The sequence below is a fragment of the Lepisma saccharinum genome, chromosome 18 (genome assembly GCF_977018435.1).
Source record: "Lepisma saccharinum chromosome 18, izLepSacc3.1, whole genome shotgun sequence".
Classification (NCBI taxonomy): Eukaryota; Metazoa; Arthropoda; class Insecta; order Zygentoma; family Lepismatidae; genus Lepisma; species Lepisma saccharinum.
In genome coordinates, this window is record NC_139246.1 from 33,429,447 (window position 1) to 33,450,628 (window position 21,182).

The 21,182-nt window shown below is 39.2% G+C and overlaps 1 protein-coding gene across 2 annotated transcripts in view; it reads left to right on the forward strand.

Moving 5' to 3' along the window:
* Positions 1 to 21,182, forward strand: part of LOC146002498 (uncharacterized) — a 52,745-nt gene that overhangs the window by 4,203 nt on the left and 27,360 nt on the right. Inside the window, exons 2-4 of one of the 2 annotated variants that reach the window (XM_083140381.1) lie at positions 125 to 350; positions 12,849 to 13,023; positions 15,226 to 15,396. In XM_083140381.1, coding sequence (XP_082996507.1) covers positions 141 to 350; positions 12,849 to 13,023; positions 15,226 to 15,396 — 556 coding nt within the window. In that variant the 5' untranslated portion in view covers positions 125 to 140. Of the gene's footprint in view, positions 1 to 124; positions 351 to 12,848; positions 13,024 to 15,222; positions 15,397 to 21,182 lie in introns of both variants that reach the window. The other variant, XM_083140380.1, reaches the window with a different exon arrangement.

Below are 21,182 nucleotides of genomic sequence, written 5' to 3' on the forward strand. Positions count from 1 at the left end.
ATATTTTCTTAGCTGGGTGAATGCTTTATGAAAATTTTCTGAACTTGAAGGTAGCATAACAACGCGTTTTTTTTATCACTTTGAGCACTGTTTTTATTATTCGATATGCATTTGTTATTTTCAGGGGCTTCATCTCCCGGATGAGGTTATCAGCTGCCATCATCATCATCATCCTGGCCCTGCTGACGTCACGGAGCGGGGCCCAATCAGGAACTATTTGCTCAGACGTCATAACAACTGGGGATTTCTGGGAACGAGGATGGAATGGGACTCTCAACATTCCTGTGACGAGGGACCTGCATGGATGGGACTTGGAGATGAAATTTACCCAAAAAGTGGAGTTGTTTGGGGTAAGTAGTGTGGATCTGGCAACGATGTCTAGAGAAAGTGTTACCGTAGATAAATGTATTATAGTACGCTTATCTGTTGTGTTTCTAAACCTGTGCCACCCTCAGAAGAACTTAACTTTTCTCGAGTTCGAATCCCTCCCTTTGCGTGGATGTTCTCTGTTAGTGTCCCTTCATCAATTTCAACATATCATCACTCATCCTCATCTTGGCGATTAGCCCGAAGTAGTAGAAAAGTGAAGTAAAATAAGTCAAATCAATCAAGAACTTAATTTTCTGTCACATCCTCATCCTTACAAAATGTTGGACTGTTGTCCAGTCAAGACTTGTCCGAGCATGGTCTCCCCATCATTGCCGAAATCGATAATGTGAGGAGCTTTAACCCTGTTATTGGCTCTAAATACAATAAAATGCACAGGGGACGACATTCCTGTTTTCCAAGTTAAAATCTCTCTGTCATCTTTCTCTCTCTTTTTCTCTCTCTCTCTTTCTATCAACTGGCCATCTCTATTTTCTGTCTTTCCTCTCTCTCCCTCTTTTTCTCTTCCTCCATCTCTTTCTATCTCTCCCTCTTTTTCTTTTCCTCCATCTCTTTCTATCTCTCCCTCTTTTTATTTTCCTCCATCTCTTTCTATCTCTCCCTCTTTTTCTCTTCTTCCATCTCTTTCTATATCTTTCTCTTTTTCTTTTCCTCCATCTCTTTCTATCTCTTCCTCTTTTTCTATCTTTTATTACCTTTCTCCGCCCATTGCAATAGAATAGAAGTGAAAAATCTGGAACTGCATAAAGAATGTACCAAACATTAGAAATATAGCTACTGATATACAGGGTGGTCCAAAAATGTGGAGACACCCGAATAAAATTTGAATGACATACTGTTCCGCAAAACTAACATTGTAGGTTTGTAATAGGGATGAGGGAAAATGTTATAGGACATATGAGGATGACGGCCGCCATCTTGAAACTCGCTATATTGAATTCAACTTCAAAATTTAAATGGGAATATCAATTCAGGCTAGAATTTCACGGGAAATGCAATGGTGAAGGTTTTTTCGACGCATCCATGGACGTCCGCAGAATTTTTCCCAGGGAGGGGCAAGCAAGGTAATTTTTTTCCAAGGTTGCAAAGGAGTCATATGTTTTCCCATGATAATGATGCCCACTCATAAAATCACCATTTCGGTCTGAAATTATCATGTCTCTTCAAAATTACTGACTGAAATGAAGTTATGTGTAAAAAAGGTAAAGGTAAAGTGTTCCCCTGTGCATAGCACCACGCCATGAAGGCGTATAGGGGGTGTGGGGGTAACGCCCCACACTTTCTTGATCCGGTCGTGAGTGGGGGTGATGTGATCAGCATCACGCCCCTGACCGCCTTTACCCCCCAGGGTTTCCCCCAGGTACCCATGTTATTCGACGCTGGGTGGGCGCCGGGGCCGCTTCCACCGTTAGAAAAGTTCCCGGATTTGAACCGGCCGGGGATCGAACCCGGGACCTTTAGCATGGTAGTCAGACGCGTTACCGACTGAGCCACCGCGGCCACAATGAAGTTATGTGTGAAATATATAATTTTTAATTGGACATTGCTTTTCCAGGGGTAGCAGTGGCGCCCCTTGCCCCGTTCCGGACGTCCATGAACGTATCTTTAACCAGTAAAAAGTTATGACGGAATTATTGTACCAATTTGCTCCTTTTCGAGATGTCAGAAAACAACTGCGTCAGTAACGCATCGAGATACATCCTCGAAGAGCTGCGCATTAAGAATGGTTGTCTCTAACAATTACAGTGTGACGTAAATAGTTTCTAAGATTTGCATTTCAGATAAATATTTGTCGACTTTTTCTTCACGCCTCCGTTTTACTTTCAGCTACCTTCCTATACCCAGTTTTAATATCTCCAAACTCATCGAAATATTCCTCTTCGGATGTGAACGCAGGAGTAGAGTAGCTACCGGGTGATATATATAAAAAAACACTTTGCGTTCTACATTCTATTTTTTATATTTCTTTCTTTCTTTATCTTCTTCCATGTTTCACTCTTTTCATATCTCTCTCCCTCTCTCAACACGTTCTATCTTCCACTCTTTCCTCTTGTCTGTCTGGCTCTCTGTCCCCTTTGCACTAAGAATGGAATATATGGAAATGTATGAACAATTTGTGAAATTTGAGGAATATAGCTACTGGTCAGTGGCGTGGTGTGACTTTTTCAAAAGTGTTACCGCCGGTAAAGAAAACATGTCTTCGAGCTAGATATTTGTGCATTTCGTTCTTGTTTAGCAATCAGCACAGTGATTTAGCCACAAACACTCCTAGAAAGAACTACCACTCATGAGACAGTTACCGCAAAACTCCAATGAATAGTGGTCGACCCTTGTCAATTTTTCATCTCTCTCTGTTTCTTTGCAATGAGGTGCGAAGGGGAAGAAGAAGATCCACACTTTTCTTGGGTCAGTTTGACTTTTGTGTGGTGAGCACTGAGCAGACGACAGAACTCCGCTCCTTCGTGATAGGGAAGCGACCAGCTGTACGTACTACTGTTGCCAACTTAGTATTTTGGAGCAAGGTCCAAATCACGAATCACACCAAGGAACTATATTTTCGTCTATTACCTAACTGGTCTCAGTTGGCTCTGCAGTCTCCCTCTAGTTGCTTCACAGAAGTGGTATTCTTATTTTAGGCAGGATTTAGCTCTTTTCTGCCAATCCGATGTGACAACACTGGCTGCTCCGGTGGGTCTGAACGGCAACAGGGCCCCTTAACAGGCATATGAATAACCCCATAAAGTCCTTCCCCGCTCTTTCCTTGCATTGACGCCCTCTTCTCCCTTGTTGCCTCTTCAGGGTAGCGGAACGGCCTCCCTCTTCGCTTCTCTCGGCTGCAGAAAAAATGTCCTAGGCCAGGCACGTATCCAGGAATTCCTTTCGGGGGGGGCTCAACACCATTTTTTTAAGGGGTATAGTAAGAACCTCACAATTGTGTGTTTAAGACCAGAGGTGGCAATTGGGTTCCAAAACGGGGGGAGGGGGGCGGGTGCGGAGGGCGTTGCAAGGAAAGTTTACTTTCTCTTGGTAGCCAAGGCTTAACATTAAGAGGTCATAATGTTCAGGCAAAAAAATTAAAAATGGGGAGCAACTATCCCTTAAATCGTTGTCACTGTAAGGCTATCATTTTAATCAGAACGTGAAATCGGAACATTTTTTTACCACTCGACTCCTCTGTGCCGGAACCATCTCAGTATGTGGGTTTGTCCATTTCTTCTCATCAGGCATAAAATCATCTATGGTGTCTTTGAGTGTTTTTACGAAGCTGTTACACATGCACGGGATGGACAATCCACTCGACAACGCGAGATTCAAATTGTGGGCTGTGAACTGGACGCAGACAGCTCTCGAATATTTCTCTCTGATTCGAGCCTGAACACCACTAACATATTTTGTCCTCCCATTTTTTCAGCTCTTATAAAAGCCGAAACCCAACAAATTGTTCAGATTCAGGCCTTAGCACTCACAAGTGTTCAAAAATGCCTGTCACAGCTTCCGCTGTCTTGTCATATATCGGCACGAAACAAAGGAAGTCTTCTCGAATACAGGTGGATCACGAAACAATTAATGCACAGTGAAAATCCTTCCGTTCCCAACACATCTAATGTTTCGTCTCCCAGTATGATGAAATGCTTACTCATTTATCTCTAGTGACGTGCCCAAGGGAGGTTTGGTGAGGTAATAACCCCATTTGACCCAGTATTCTTAAAAAAAAAAAAAAAGGAACGTCAAAGACAGGGACAAAATGGCAAAATCAGGACTGACCACCAACAATAGTATGCGTAACCCCTCTCCCTTCCAAAAATCCTGGGCACGCCTCTCTTTATCTCGGACACATTTTTTAAAATCAACTCACCAGAAGTTTTTATCAGCGTATTGGAGATTGAAGTAAGATGCGTTCTTCCTGTAGGTTTGGATATGATCCTTAAGGGTGCTGTCGTCTGCCTGCCTTCACACCTAACCTTAACAAGGCCCTAATTTTCCATCCTTGTGACTTGGATTTTCAAGACTTAGGAAGGTTTCAGACCGAAGGGACACGCGATACGTGTCGATTGGAATGGGCCAATCAACAGCAACGTTTCACACCGTACAAAAGGCCGCACAAACCTAATCTTCAGGCGACACGGTGTGAAATCTCCCTTATTAGGCCACTGTCATTGTCACCTCAAAGTAGTAGCTCTTGTTGACCACAGAAAAAATTATCCTCAACCGGTGATAATGCTCCTCAGTTTTCTTCTCTCTCCTATATTTTCTGTGCTTGTTCACTATACAGAAAACACCTTACGATTTGATATACACAGGACATGTACTATGTAGACATTTTAACGAGAAATCGTTTGAAGTGAAGGATGGCTAGGTGGCTTAGTTGGTAAAGGCCTGATTTGGGTCCTGGCAGAGCCTGCAATTACCGCCTAAAATGTCTACATATGCAACATCATCTTGCTTTCTCTTCTCGACATTCATAAAATTTTCGGCTGTCTCTTTATGGTAGTTAAGTGTTTGAATGTGTTTCGAACCCAGTAGGCTTAAACAAAAGTATTTTTTTATACCATGAAATTCTCGGACTGCATATACGAAATTTAGTTCTGGCAAAACTAAATCAACATTCAAAACTTTGATTTTCAGTTGATCTATGCAGTTTATTTCTGTTTTAATAAACCACTCCAATATCCGGTATTGCTGAAGTATTCACTTTAGAGAGAGACCTTTGATCTCTTCGGCCCTCGAACCGTGCTAGCGCTACACTGAGGCCCCGGAAGTTCCGCTGTCGTCAATGTCTTCATTTTCGTATCACTATATCTTATAAAGCAATCAGAGGACGCTGACTGATCTGATCATCAATCGACTGTGTGAATTGTCACACTTAGGCTACCTCTGAAATCTCATTAACCGATTCTTTGTACAGATCAACCGAAAAATTGAATCCGCGTATTTACATCCTCATTATATTCTAGAACGTTCCGCAGATAAAACGATTCGTTAATATCGCCAGTACTTGACTCCTTCTCTCATTCAAGAACGTACCCTCTCCCGCCTTCCAGAGATTAGAAATTACAACGAATCGCCCTACGTGTGGCGCTACCTTTGTTGTGCAGCTTCCAAATGCTGACAAGTTTCTACATAGTGCTCAAGTGCGCTGCGACAACACCGAAAGCTCAAGAAAAGTGTACGTGCAATATTATCAACAACAGTTTTATAGAACATTATTCAAAATGCCAAAAACCTTATTTTATCTATTGTAAAATAAAAAAAATCATGCGGGGGGGGACTCGAGCCACCTCAACCCCAGCTTGGATACGTGCTATTAACAATGACAGGGTTATAGAACATTTTCCATCTTGTCTCGATAATTATTTCTCCCAAATTATCATCACATTATTCAAGAAGCCAAAATCCTAATTTTATCTAGTGTAAACAGAAAAAAAATCCTGAAGGGGGCTCGAGCCTCCTGATTCCCACCTTGGATACGTGCTATTGACAATAATAGGGTTATAGAACACTCTCCGTTTTGTCTCGATAATTATTTCTCTCAGATTTATAAATTTATTATCCTCACATTATTCAAGACGCCAAAAATCTAATTTTATCTAGTGTAAATTGAAAATTTCCTGAGGGGGGGGGGGGCTCGAGCCATTAACAATAACAGGGGTATAAAACATGCTCCGTCTTGCCTCGATAATTATTTCTCTTCTTACATTATTTTCACATTATTTAAGAAGCCAAAAACCTAATTTTATCTAACGTAAAATGAAAAATTTCCTGGGGAGAGGGTCGAGCCCCCTGTGCTCCATCTTGGATACGTGCTAGTATCAATAACAGGGTTACGGAACATTCTCCGTCTTGCCTCGATAATTATTTATCTCCTTAAATTATTGTCACATTATTTTATTTCACACCACAAGAAATCAAAAACCTCATTTTAACTAGTGTAAACCTAAAACTTTCGGGGGGGGCTCGAGCCCCCTAAGCCCCCCTTCTGGATACGTGCCTGTCCTAGGCAATATCTACTCGACGGTAACGGTGTTCATTAACGTATTTAACAATGTTGTCATTTTATTGAAACAACTTTTTAATTCTTTACATTAGATGTTACCTGCGGTAACATCGGCTACATGCACGCCACGCATCTGCTACTGGTATATACAGGTAAAGGGTAAATGTGGCCCGTTCTCAATGCACCATGTCAGGTATTATTAGAAGCTCGTTGAACCCCAGAGTCGCTTTATGCAGGAACAACGTTGGTAACTTTTTCATCTTAGATCACCCACCCAGGCAACTGATTGCTTTATTTATTATACTTCGCCTTTTCTGCCACTTTTGGCTAATTTGCGAAGATGGGGATGAGTGATGACAAGATGAGATTGATGAATGGACACACAAACATCCGTGCCCAGGCCAGGATTCGACTCCGGGACGCGTGGCGTCGTAGCGCGTTGTGATAACCACTCTGCCACGCGGGCCGGACCCAGAAAATTAAACGTATAGCATTCAGGCGCTCTATTGGCTTATAATGTTTGCTTTTGGTAGTGTGTTTTTCTTTATATATGTCTGATTAACGCTCTTACACTGTGATATTACCTATGAATGGAGCAACGACCACTACAGTGCGCCGCGCCGAAGGGTCGTGTGGAATTTCCATGCCATAAGTTCTGAAATTTTTAACCAATAATATTTTCTGTTCGATGCGTCTCCGAAAGCGCTGTCGTGCAACTTCAGTCACCTTCGCCTACTTCCGGAATTCCTTGTAAAGGTAAACAAAAGGCAAATGTGGTAGAAATTTCCCATCATACGGGCTGTTCAGAGCGACGAATGACTCATAGAGACTTCCACACGGCGATTCGGAAGCTCCCGTTTCATCACTGGAGAAAGTTTTAAGTCCAAGTTATCATGTTCATAATGTGTGCGTGCGTGTTCAGTTCAGTTTACTATATCTAGTTTCTTTTGTACAAGTACAAGCTTTTCTGCCTCTTAGGTAAATCACAACGATGAAGATTAGTTGATGAAATTGACGATGAGACAAATAAAAAATGAACCACTGTCTGACTATTATTCTAAACTGAGACATCTGGCTTCGCAGGGCGTTACCACTTGTGGCTAATCGCGGCAATGAGGATGAATAATGCCGAGTCGAAATTTACGAAGGAACACTGGGAAACATTTATGAACATGAATCAGAGCACAAACCTCACGCAGGATTATACTGGCTGTGGATCTAGGCACCGCAGCCTCGTTAGACCGCAAAAATTCACTTTTCCCCAATACATGTTACGTGGAAGAGATGTTCATATGTAGGTGCATTACTAGAAAGTGGCCCCTTTTCACCCCTGCTCATAAATTGTAAGACAACCATGACCCTTACCTTGTAATGAAGCTTTCGAGGGTTCGATCCACAGTGGAAGCGCCCTGCATAGTGGTTCGGATCCCACTTTAAACTGTAGGTCCAATCCCGATTAACCTACATGAGCATAAAATGGACTCAAACTTTGACATTTTGTCAAAAATACTTAGGCCTACCTAAATATCCGGTAGTTAAACAGGTGCGGATCTACGGGGAGGGCGTTAGGAGCGATTACCCCACCCAACTGCTAGATTTTTCGATATTTGAATATTGTTCAAAATTTGATTCAAGCGCACTTTGTGCTCGCGATAACCTAATCGGAACTGGCCCTAGAGCGTACAGTCACGGACACGTCTGAGTTGTAAGTATCCCATTGAAAGTCAATGAGATCGTTACAACACAGAACTGTCCGTGACTGTACATTTGGATCAGAACTACTGTGCAATATGCCTCAAAAGTGGATCGAACCCGAGACCTCTTGAGATGATAGTTTTTTCTTGTTTGTTTGTTTTCTTTGTTCATTCACTTCACTGCTCATATCTCAGAGTTCAGTTTGCCATGGCAACGCAATGGGAGTACTTATGACAACGACATACAATAATAACTAGGACTAGTATTTTTATGACCTAAAAATCACCAAAATATAAATACCCAAAATTTTAAAAATATACATTATAATTAGGGACATGAAGTTTTCGTTTTATTTTCCCCTTAATTTCGATGTTATTTTTTACTGCAATTCGGGGCTATTTTTCGCGGTTTAGGGCAAAATCGGTGTTATTATTTTAAAATAGGTGTTATTTTTACATGCATTTTCACTATTCCTTCTATCCTTAAGATTTTTACATTGTTTTAGTTATGGAAAACTGAGACATATTTTAGTTTTAATGACAAGAAGAAAAATATGCCTTACCTTTGTCAGAAATGACCACATTTCTTCCATTTGGAAAACTATTTCATCTCATCAGCCACTAAATGTGAAATGTTTATTGAATGATAACACCCAAATCTTTGAACACGATCATACACATCACATTTCCCCCACAATGCCAAAAAATCCCTCTGCGACCGTTTTGTGTTTCTTCCGAAACACAATAGGTGCTTCTCTCTGAAAAAATTCCCATTCCTACGTAATTTTCCTTCTGGGAAGATCCCCCTGAGCGAATTCTTTTTCAGGACGAGGTTGAACACTGTCAGTCATGTCTGTGCCAAACATCCTCCTATTAGTTAACATACTACGACTACCTAACCGCTCATAAGTAATATTTACTATAAAGAATATACCAGAACAGAGACATGCGCCACTATTAAAATAAGCCCACCACTTATCCCCCACATTCTCAGGGTTATATTTCCTATTAAAACAAAAAATGAAACATGATAATAACTTTTGAATAAAACTATCAACTACGCAAATGAGAGAATAGCGCTTCAGGTAGTTGTTTCTGAACAGAAGAAGTGTTATCCCCAGTTTATATTTATTTAGTTTATTTATTTATTTCTTGAACTCAACAGGTACATAGGCTACCTAATTACAGAGCCCATATGAAGGATACATAGTCAATACAATTACATATATTTCTGTAATATAGACATAGAATTTATACATTATATATATACAGTATATGTATATAGAGACATATATATAGGCTATATATATAAATATATTAAAAGTATTTTATATATATATATATACACACACTATCACACAATTTCAATACGAACTTATGTGTTTAAGCTTAGGCCATTGTGTTAATAGTGGCTTTACTGAAGTCCCTTAGGTTCATAGAAAATATGTCAATGGTGTTATTCTTGTTTAGCAAGTTATTGTAACTGTTGCACATTCTGCACAATGGAGATTTCTTTTTAATTTCGGATCTAGCCTTCTATATAAGAAAAACTTCATTCTTGAGTCTAGTTTTCGACGACGGGATTCGAAAATTAATCTGGCAGAGTAGATGTTCAGCATCTATTTCGTGATTTAACAATTTCCACAAGAATACTATTTCATGTAACGTTCTTCTGTGACACAGCTTTGTAAACCGACATTCATATATTAGGTTGTCGTAGTGTTCAAATGTGGGGTAAACTTTCTGAAATTTGTATTTTAAAAATCTAAGAAATCTCGATTGGACTCTTTCAATTGCTACACTGTACTTTGCTGTGTCTGTATTCCATATAACAGATGCATATTCGAGTTTTGGTCTTACATATGAATAATACAAAACTTTTAGTGTCTCTATACTCTTGAAATCCCTCCCCATTCTAAGAATAAACCCAAGGTTCTTGAACGATTCACTAATTATTTGTTCTACTTGTTTATTAAAAGTAAGATTAGAATATAAAATAACCCCTAAATCCTTGAGTGTAAAATTTCTTGCTAGAGTATTGCTGTATATTTGATACTGAAATTCAACTGGGTTTTTCGTTCGAGTATATATTACATAATGGCATTTATTGATATTTAGTGTTAAATCATTGATTTTTGTCCACGTTTCTTACTTTGTAACATCATTTTGAAGTTGCACACTGTCATCTTGTTTGCTTATTTTCCTGTAAAATTTCAGGCCATCTGCAAACAGCAATTTTTGTGAGTTTTCAAATGAATCAGGCAAATCGTTAATAAGTAATGTGAAAATAAGTGGCCCAAAGTTAGACCCCTGAGGTACTCCTGAGGTGACTCTTATCTCGTCGGATGTGTGGCCTTTATACGTCACGTACTGCTTACGGTTCTGCAAATAGGAAGCGAACAGTTGACGCAGTGGTTCAGAAATATTTAAGCATGCTAATTTACTTAATAGGATATCGTGGTTAACCAAGTCGAACGCTTTGCAAAAGTCGGTATATATTGCGTCAACCTGACCTCCTTCGTCCAATGTTGAACTAATAAAATTGGTAATATCGGAGAGATTGGTCAACAGCATATTTAGCGGCGTTTTTCGCGTTAAAGTATAAAATTTTGTATTATTCTGAAAATGGCATAATTCGCGATACCGAAACACTGAAAACGTGCCTACTTAATCTACCCAAAAACATTTTAAACATTTTATTTTGTTTTCCTAATTATAATTTGAAAGAAATGTACTCTTACAACTGAATAGTGTTGCCACGAGACGAGACTTTGGACTGTCTCGTCTCGTGGAAATGCTGTCTCGTCTCGAAAATATTCGTTTGTCTCGGGACACATGATCAATCTCGTCTCGTCTCGAATTTTTAAAAGCCTGTCCCGTCTCGTCCCGTGGGCAACACTACAACTGAACTGTTTCAAACATCAATATGTAACGTATGCTGAGATATTTTCACATACTGTTTTTAGTTCACTTTATGAGCCCTGAGTTGCAATGTACAGTTGAATCCATGAGTATTACCGTTCAAATTGTCCATCCCCATGTTCGTGCACTTTATTTGACCCAATAAGAGCTTAAAGAATGAACAGAAAACTCAAAACAAGCTGTTTACAACTTCTGCACCAGCATACATAAAAATCCATCACTTAAAAACACACAGAATGTAAGAGAAAAATTGTCATGGACAATTTGCACTGTAATACTCATGTATCCCACTGTACAATGAATACCTTCTGTAAATTTTCAAATAAAATTGATTGCCTATTGTCAGCCAGCAAAGCCTTGCACTGAGAAAAGCTTCTTTCTACTTCGACTGACACAAGAGAAGCATATTTAAAGTAAACAATGTAATTCGGTTCAAGTATAGAGAGAAAATGTTCCTCAAAATAGCTACCTTGTGGCGAAACAATTGAGAGTGCTTTGCACTCAGAAGTTTTGTGGTAAAGTCCATTTTGCTGACTGCATTCCAATAGGGGAGGAAGGTAGTTCTCATTATTGTGCAGAAAATAAATAGCGATCTACACTTTGAAGAAATTCAACGGTAAGCAAATATTTGCTCAGAGTTATTTTGGTCCATTTTATGATTTCATTCCATTAGAAAAGAAGAGTGTTTTTCACCATTTTTCAGGAAATAAACTGGGACGTATAATTGTAAAAAAATTCAACAGCTTGAGTGAACATGAGAGTTACAACGAATCCACTCCGAAAATGGCGGTGTATTCCTTGAAAAAGCAAAAATATGCTAAATATCATCGAAAAATATCAAAATATGTTCTTATCACGTAGAAATGGCCAAATAGGCCTAAATATGTCCTTTAAAAGCAACTTAATTTAATTTGTTTCTTCACAATATGAATTTCTATATATTTACATCACTCTTACAAAAAAAATATGCCGAGTCACGAAAATCTAGCACTAATAATTACCATCTAATCCAGCACTGGACCATATCTTTGCAAAATAATACCCTATTCCCTAAAACATGGAAATCATCTTGGTTCCTGTTTACATCATTGCTTATGTAAGACACTAGTGCACGCAGAGAGGGGAGTGATGGGGCTACAGCCCCCCCTGCGAAATATTGAAGAAATCAAAAACTAAATATGCTGACCAAGGCAGTAATTTATTTTATTATAAAACATAAACTAAATGTAACGTTTCAACCTTCTAGCAAGGTCTTCTACAGACTCTGTACCAAGTACAAATGTAACAAGATACAAAAACATGACATTATATATAGCCTACGCAATGTGAGTAATGTTTGTGTATATATATAATGTCCTGCGTTTGTATCTTGTTACATTTGTACTTGGTACAGAGTCTGAAGAAGACCTTGCTAGAAGGTTGAAAGGTTACGTTTAGTTTATGTTTTATAATAAAATAAATTACTGCCTTGGTCAGCATATTTAGTTTTTCATATCATTGAAACGAGGCTTAATGGTGTTATAATTGAAGAAATCAACATTTTCAAATAAGGGGAGTGAAGTTCTAAAAATAAAAAATATCTTGTCGTTTATTCCCCCCCCCCCCCGTAGAAAGCAAGCATGTATTTTACAATTCCAGCCTCTCCCGAAAAGTACAACAGTGATGTAATACAGTGCAAAATGTTGCTTAGATTTAATTGAAGTACCCGGGTTAAAATTCGCCCCTGCAGTTATATTATGCCTCTGTATGTTAGTTTGTTAGTTGCTGTGTTAACGTTGAAAGCTTCAACGTCGAAACACGGAAAAAGACAGCCGTAAATTGAGCAGTTTCTTGTTTTTTTCCCCTTCCAGAACTACCGAGGCATCGTAAGCTCGAAGGACAACCTGTTGTTCCACGTGAGGAACACGGATGACGTCTTGCAACCGGGCGACCGCTTCACGATGACGTTTTTCCTCAGATTTCCTTCAGGAAGTGACGTACCGGAAGTCGAGAGCGTGTCTCTCAACGGAAAACCCATCTGTCCCAGTGAGTAACACAGAGTTTCCAATGGAGTAGAAGATGCAAAACTTGCATTCTCTTTCTACTGGAGGGTGTATTTCTTAATTTGCAACCAGGGTGCAAAATCATTGAAGAATGGTGTGGGGCGGTTGAGAAAGATCTAAATCTACACACACGTGTGAGGATTGATTTGCTTTATTTTACTTCGCTTCTTGTGCCACACACGGATAATTTGCGAAGATGGGGATGAGTGATGATATGATGAAATTGATGAATGGACACTCATAAACATCCATACCCAGGCAGGAATTCGAACCCGGGACCCCTGGCGTCGTAGCGCGATGTGCTAGCCACTCTGCCACGGGGGCCGGCACAAGTGTGATGACCTAAAAATATGTCAAAATATGGCCTATACAATGACCTAATACCTAAAAGTAATTTTCGCTCTGAAACTGAAAGTATGATTTTTTGTTAAATAAATTACAAAAGAGTAGTTGAATAATTGGATAAAACCCGTTCACGTGTTTGGTGGTTTCATCTACTGAAGCAAAGGGATAAAAACAATTTAGTGCTAATGTAGTTTTCTTTATTTTAACTTCAAGGTTACATAAAATACACCACAAGGCTTTTCTACATAAGTCATTCATTTTCTTTCAGAGTCAGGGGCGGCGCCATGGGAGCGCGAGGGGATGCTTACACACGCCTTAATTTTCTTCCGTACCCCCTTCAGCACCCCCTACGTTCAACTGAAAACACTAACCCCATAGAGTGTCATATTATCTCATGTCGTCATTTATTTAATGTATAGATGAATCTTTGTTCTCAATTTTGTATTTGTTCCTTTTTGTGTTTTAGCTTTGTTTCTTTTTTGTTTGTTTGTTTGTTTGTTATTTGTACAAACATATGTAGAATGTGTTTAGTATGTATGTTTATGTATTATGTATCCATTGGGATTAGGTGTAGGCTTGCCATACGTCCGGGATTAGACCGGACAGTCCTGGTTTTTTAGTGCTGTCCGGGGTGATGTCCGGGGTTTTGAGAATCTGAACATGATGTATAACGGTATTGAATATTCACGACCAACTTTTAAGGTCTTTCAAAAGACTGATATTTCATATACGTACCAACATTTCTAAAATGGTTGAGTTTGCTATGTCTTTGCCTGGAACATCTGCACCAGTTCAGAGAGTACTATCAATTATGGGGAATGTTTGGTCTGCAGAAAGAGACTTATAGTATCCACTGCTAAACATCTACTGAATGTTAAAATTAATTCAGAACTTTCATGTTGTGAATTTTATGATGTTATTAAAACAAACAAGCCATTTCTGAAAAAAAAAGTCACGTCTAGTGAAAAGTACAACTGAGTCAACTAACAGAGAGGTTTCCTAAACATCAGAAATTGTATTATTCAATTAAACATTTGAAAATTAATTGATTGATTTTAAAAAATAATATTAATATTTTTTCTTGTACAATTTATAGTTTAATGTTCCAATAAAATGTTAAGGCTTTTAAGTAATTTCAATTTTTTTTGTAAAAAATAACTGAAATTCAGCAGTAACGAGTTGATCGCGAATATTCCCTGGGTTGGACCCAAAAAAATATGGTAAGTCTAATTAGGTGGTAGAACAGCCGCAGGCTGAACCACACCCTTTAGTAAAGGAATATTGAAATTGAAATATTGAGCACAGAATGTTAAATACTGAAGTAAGACCGTTATTACTGTATGCATCAGACAAGCATTGACAGAGATGGCGATATACATACTTTTCTATTCTGACGGCACCCTCAATGAAGATCAGCGGCCTTTTTTTGTCTCGTCAGCATTGTTGTTATGAATTTTTTTCTTTTGTTTTTTCAAGTGGTCTGTTTGTGGTTTTCGACAATTGCCTGTAACTTAATGTCAGATATATTTTATTTTCTTGTTCTTTATTGCATTGTTGATAAACGGTTTATTTTCCGCCTACTTGTTCTTCCTCACACTGGAGCAAAAATTTCAGCAGCTTAAATTTCATCTCAGTCAGTAATTTATGTTAATCAGTTGCGGCAATTAGGGTAGAAGTTGCGTCCCACTTTTTCCTATTTTTGCTCCCGGACCAGGGGCGCCGACATGTCACAATTATTGGGTGGGGATGAATATACACAATGCGTGTTCAAGAATACTAAATTATTATTTCATTTATCCTTGCTGTAAAGTAATTACTATTTATTGCCTATTTTCAGTAGAGAAATCCACCAAGTATGACTACACTGAAGTTCTGAGAAAGTCCCTCCTGTTCTTCGAGGCCCAGCGCTCAGGGAAGCTTCCTAGGGACAACAGGGTCCCCTGGAGAGGGGACTCCTGCCTGGATGACAGGGGAAAAGACGGCGAGGATCTTAGCGGAGGGTATTATGTCAGTAAGTATATGCGCTTCCAGAAACACTATATAGTATCTTACAAAATTGAATTCGGTTATGTGACAAGCTAATGTAACTTTCAGCTACCAACAGGGGTGTATAAGTGCTGAAGGCACCAACAAAGTCATCCTCACTTCCAAATAATAACTGCAATGTTGCATGCAAACGAGGCACTTGCGCCTGACTCGCAGTCAGTATAATCCTCTCTGGGACTTGAGTTGTCTTATGTTTGTGATTCAAGCATTTCATTTTACTGCAATTCATTCTCGTCGTCGCGATGATCCAAATTCAATCAAATCATTTCAGTTACCAGCACTTTCAATTAAGACTTGTACCAGAAAAGTTAACAGGAAACACTTGATTGATTGTTTTTTTTTACTTCGTTTTCTGCAACGTTTTGGCCAGTTGCGAAGATGGAGATGAGTGATATGATGAAATTGATGAATGGACACTAACAGACAGGCCCAGGCCGGGATTCGAAGCCGGTACCCCTGAACAGGAATAACTATTTGATATCTGTATAATGTAGTTTTTGTCAAAGAATCCAAAATATACGTTTTAAATGCGTTGATCCCGGCAAGACACTTTAAGTGCATCAATGGCTAGTTTTAGCAGCTTCTGTTCGCTTCTGATGCACTAAAATGCATAATTTGAGAAGATCAGGCATAATCGTTTCAAAGAAACCAAAAATTACAATTTTGACCGTGCAAATTAATGCATCAAAGTGCATTAAACTTACTTTTATAATTATTTCTATTGTGGTGTCAAAGGAGCGATTTGGTGGCGGCCACGTGTCCTCCTGTCAGCGGACAGTTCATGGAGCGGACACAACTTGATTGACATGTTATCTAGTGAACTAATCAGTTAGAAAATCTAAACCTCCTGCCCCCACGCGTTGCTGGCAGGCAGCAACCAGTTCATGGAGCGGACACGTGTTCATTGACCTCCCCCGCCAACCGGAAAGCTTCCTGTCTCCTGTGAGCTTATTTCATTTTTGTGCGATTAACCTAGCTGTTCGTTCCTGTTAAGTAAGTTCCGAAATTTAAGAATGTGGAGATCGTAGAGACCGGAAAAGGGAAACCGTGTGCAATGTTTAACGGATAGATACTCGTACCGGAAATTTCGCGTAAACAAATGTGCTATTGTAACGTGGCTTTGTGTCAATGAGAAATCGACGAAATGCAAAGGTACGATGAAGACCAAGGATGATACAATTTTAATTGTGACGGATCACCAATGTGTGCACGCAGTCCCGGCTGGCACTAAGTATAGACCTTTTCTCACTTCATTGTAAGGATATTTGTTTGGCACAAAGTGGACGTAAATATAAATCCATCCACCCTTTAGTAACAGAATTTCAAGCGGGGTGGGGGAGGTCGATGAACATGTGTCTGCTCCATGAACTGGTTGCTGCCTGCCAGCAGTGCGTGGGGGCGGGAGGTTTAGATTTTCTAATTGATTAGTTCACTACATAACATGTCAATCAAGTTGTGTCCGCTCCATGCCCTGTTCGCTTCATGAACTGTCCGCTAACAGGACAGCTCCGGGGGCATAGCCCCTTTTTGGCCCTGTATTCCTAAAACAAGAACATCAAAGTCAGGAAAATATGGCAAAATGAGGGCTAAAAATTTATAGGAAACCCTGCTTTCGAAAATTCTGGGCACGCCACTGGTTATTGTCTATATTGAAGAAGTATATTTAAGGTGACAAGACTTACTGATGTCCTGAGAGTTTCTTCTGGGCGCTTAATTTCACTCAAAAGAGAAATCAGTGATATTTTGTTTGAAATTATCATTGTCAGTAATGTAAGAAATGTGTTTCACAATACAATGAATAGAAGTTCCATATGGCCATTGGCCTGTATCAGAACATCTCTCTTGGTCCCGGGTTCGATACCCGCTGGAGGCACATAGTGTCTCGGATCCCACTTTAAACTGTTGGTCCAGTCCCAATTAGCCTTACTATGCATAAAGTGGACTTAAAACACCAATTCAACCAACCAACCAGAACATATCTCGCACACATGCTTAAAAAATTGTTCAGTTTTCATTGTGTCCGCTGCAGTAGAATGTGTATTATTCTAATGAAGAAACTTGTTCTAATTCTGTTGCAGTGAAGGTTATTATTATTGTAATGAAAGGTCTTGTCAGTCTATCGTGCACCGTAACACGTTCACCAGAAGAGTTGTTCTCCAAGACCCGCTTTAGCCGAATGCATTTTCACTTAGCGTTTTTCTTAACATTTGCGCCATGATTAAACACTACCGTGTAAAGTGAAATATTTTATGGCATTTCTCAAGGAAAGGATTCGTTCTATTACCGTAGCATTCCTCGCAGAATCAGGGTCCGAAATCCTGGGGGGAGGGGACAGGGGGATTTCCCCTCACCAACAATCTTGGCCTCAAAAATCCCCCCTCCATTTTTTTGGGGGGGAGTAGAGTTTTTGTTATAAGAAACAAGAGGCAATTACTTTTGACTTAAAATATACTTTACTAAGAATAATTCGAAAGCACACACAAAGTAGTGTGCTTCTGAGTGTTGAATACAATAATAACTATGGAATCTAATTAATTCAAATTAAAATAAAGCAAAAACTAAATAAAAGCTTAGAAAAAACACTTCCACTATTTCGTAATGTAAACAGTTAGTGAAGGACAGGGGCGCCAACTTTTCAAAATTATTGGGGGGCTCTGATCACTGAAATAAATTAAGTTTCTTAAGTTTTGGCCTCAGTGTTCGGAATCTCATAAAAGCCCATGAATTCCTCAAAAATATCAAAATTTTTATTCACAGTTCGAATGCAGAATATTAATTGTCCACGGATGGATATGTCACAAGTTTCGTCAACCATAATAGCAAAATATTCCAGACTTTTAATAACTGCTATCACGGAGCGCAAAACAGATCTCCCTAATATATCAATGATCTCGTTGTGAATGTCATGTGAGAACCATTTGTACAGTGTCTCTCAAAGGTTTTAGGACAACGACATTTTATACTAGGCAACCCAATTTACACAAGGCGTTGGTGGGTTGCCTGTAGAGTTAGGCTCAATTTCAGGGTTGCCACGTGCACAATAGATATTTATAAAATACGCGAAAGTAATAAAAACAAGTATTATTGTATAAAATTATTTAAAATATCAGTATTACATCTCAAGTGACAACATTCTTTCTAAAAAAAAAAAAAGTTGTGTAGTATTTCATCTCTGATGAGTCTACAGAAAGGAAAAGAGGTGAGAGAAAACGAATGGTGACATAGGAGAGGAGAAAGAGAAAGCGAAAGGAGAAGAGGAAAAGTAGAGGAGAGAAGAAAGAGAGGATAGACGAGGAGAGGAGATGTAGTGAGGAGAATGGAGGAAGATTCTAGGAGAGATGAGGAAAATGGAGCAAAGAAGAGAAATAGAAGGAAAACGAGGTGAGAGAAGAGGAGACGAGAAGAGAGGAGTGGAGAGTAGAGTAAAGGAGAGAAAAATAGAAGAACGAAAAGAAGAGGAGAAGAGTGAAGTGGAGTCGGAAATGTAAGACAGGAGATACGAGGAGTGGAGATGAGTGGGATGGAGAGAAGATGCGAGAAAAGTAGGGAAGGCGATATGAGATAAAAGCAGGTCAGAAGAAGGGGAGAGAAGAAGGAAAAAGAAAAGAGAAGAACAGATGGGACTGAAGAGAAGAGGTAGTTGCAGAAAATATCGTCTCAGCGTCAAGAATTGATGCATTGGTCAAATTATCGACATGAAACATTCAATAACATTTTGAAATGTACTGGAGAATGTATTAGATCGGTTCGAAATGCCTTTTGGCTTAGTTCAGAGCAAGGTAAAATCTTCCATGTAAGATCTTTGATTTTACCTGCGATTATACCACTAAAAACATGAATGTAATTTTAATATTTATAAGAATTATCCAAATTTTGTCCTCTTCTCGGTTCGTTGAAATGGAGATTTTGTAATTTAATATTTCCCCTCCCCCATCGTTAATTCGAAACTGAATCATTCCGTTTCACACGGCGTAGACAATGAACACAATGGGATAGCTCTAAAACTTACGAAACTTTTCTGCCACTGGAAGGGTTTGAACCTACGACCATCAGATTGACATTCCTGAACGGTAAACAATACCCTACGAGCTTTCGCTCCTGAAAGCAAGTAGAAGGAGCTGACCAATGTGAAATGTAGATGCAACTCTCCTCCTACATGTAATGTGCAAACAATACTTGTTTGTATCAAAGAAAACGAAGGTAGTACGACTCGGCGAAAACATTTAATGGAGAATTGTACATGGTCAGAACTTTTCATTCGATATTTGCGGAGGTATCCATGCATTGAACTAGAGTGGGAAAAGGGGTAAAATTAGTATATCCTGAATTGCCACAAATGTAAATAGTTATTTCATTATATTTGTCAATGTCTTTGAAGCAATGCACAATTATCGTTAGAGTATAATAATTCACAATCTTATACATTAAAATATCCCTTTGAACGTGTGTCAGTTCATTTATTTCTCTATGTTTTTATAAATTCCATATGCAGAACAATGTAGCCACTATACACTGCTATTACAAATAATGTTACCATGCTCTTGTTTATAATAAAAGGAGAATTTAAAAAAGAACACCTCCTAAGGAGGATTGAACCTGGGACCGTTAGCAGCCCAATCGAGAACTCTAACCAGTACACCACGCCCTTACTTTTGATTGAAACAACAATTTTTAAGTATTCTATCCCTCCAGCATTGTAAATGTCGTTGGGTATTCAAGTATTTTAACTTTTACTTTAATTTTGAATTGCGTTATTGTAGTACGATAGCAGATATCTTCGAGAAATAATTTTCGAAGTGATGAAGAAAAACGAGAATATTGGTAGTTGTGAAAATGCGAGTTATTTCTTCTAACTTATTATTGTGATTAGACATTATTAATGGAAAATATCTAGAGGCTTGAACATTGCAAGGCGATATTCTTTTTCTGTGAAACTGTAATAGACGAAATGAGAGTTTACTGACGCAAGTCTCGTGTTCAGAACAGTCTTATGAAATGTATTTGCTGTTTCGTAAGGTAACACGAAATAATTACACCGTTTGCGAACTTCCAAATCTGACGTAAACAGGCGGAACATTTTATTCATAAAATCACTTCATATTTGACAGCATTAGTAGAGAGAGACTCGTGGGACACTGTGTTAAGGTGCTGGAGTAAATCCTTCTTATTTTTCTTCCTCGAAGAACAACAATTTTTAAAGCAGAGCAACAGTCGTTCCGCCCTTTCTTATTTCTTTTAAATTCTTCCACATTCCTTTATAATAATAAAATAATAATCCTTGGCGCAACAGCCCATGAAGGGCCTTGGCATACCTACCGACTGCCCGTCTCCCTCCCACGCTTTCCTTCGTCACCTCTAAGCGTGGAGATCTTCAACCAGTATTGGAATATTCGGGGGGTCAGCCCGACGTATCCCCAGCCGTTATAGTAGGTCGTCTCACTCATTCGGAGCTCCCCAATTTCCTCACGATGGTGGGTTGCCACCGGCCCTAAACGTAGGCCGAATAAATTCCGACCATAGCCGGATTCGAACCTACGCCGTCCCAGCGAACGATCTCAAGACGAGTGAACGCCTTAACCCGCCGCTCGACTACGGAGGAGGACCCACATTTCTTTAATTGGGTTAAAAATAAATAAAAATATTGCTTGCATTTCTGTCATTGGCGTAGACCAGGCCCATACGCAGGATTTCTTTGAGGGAGGTGCCAGACCCAAATTTATATATTTATATATATATATATATATATATATA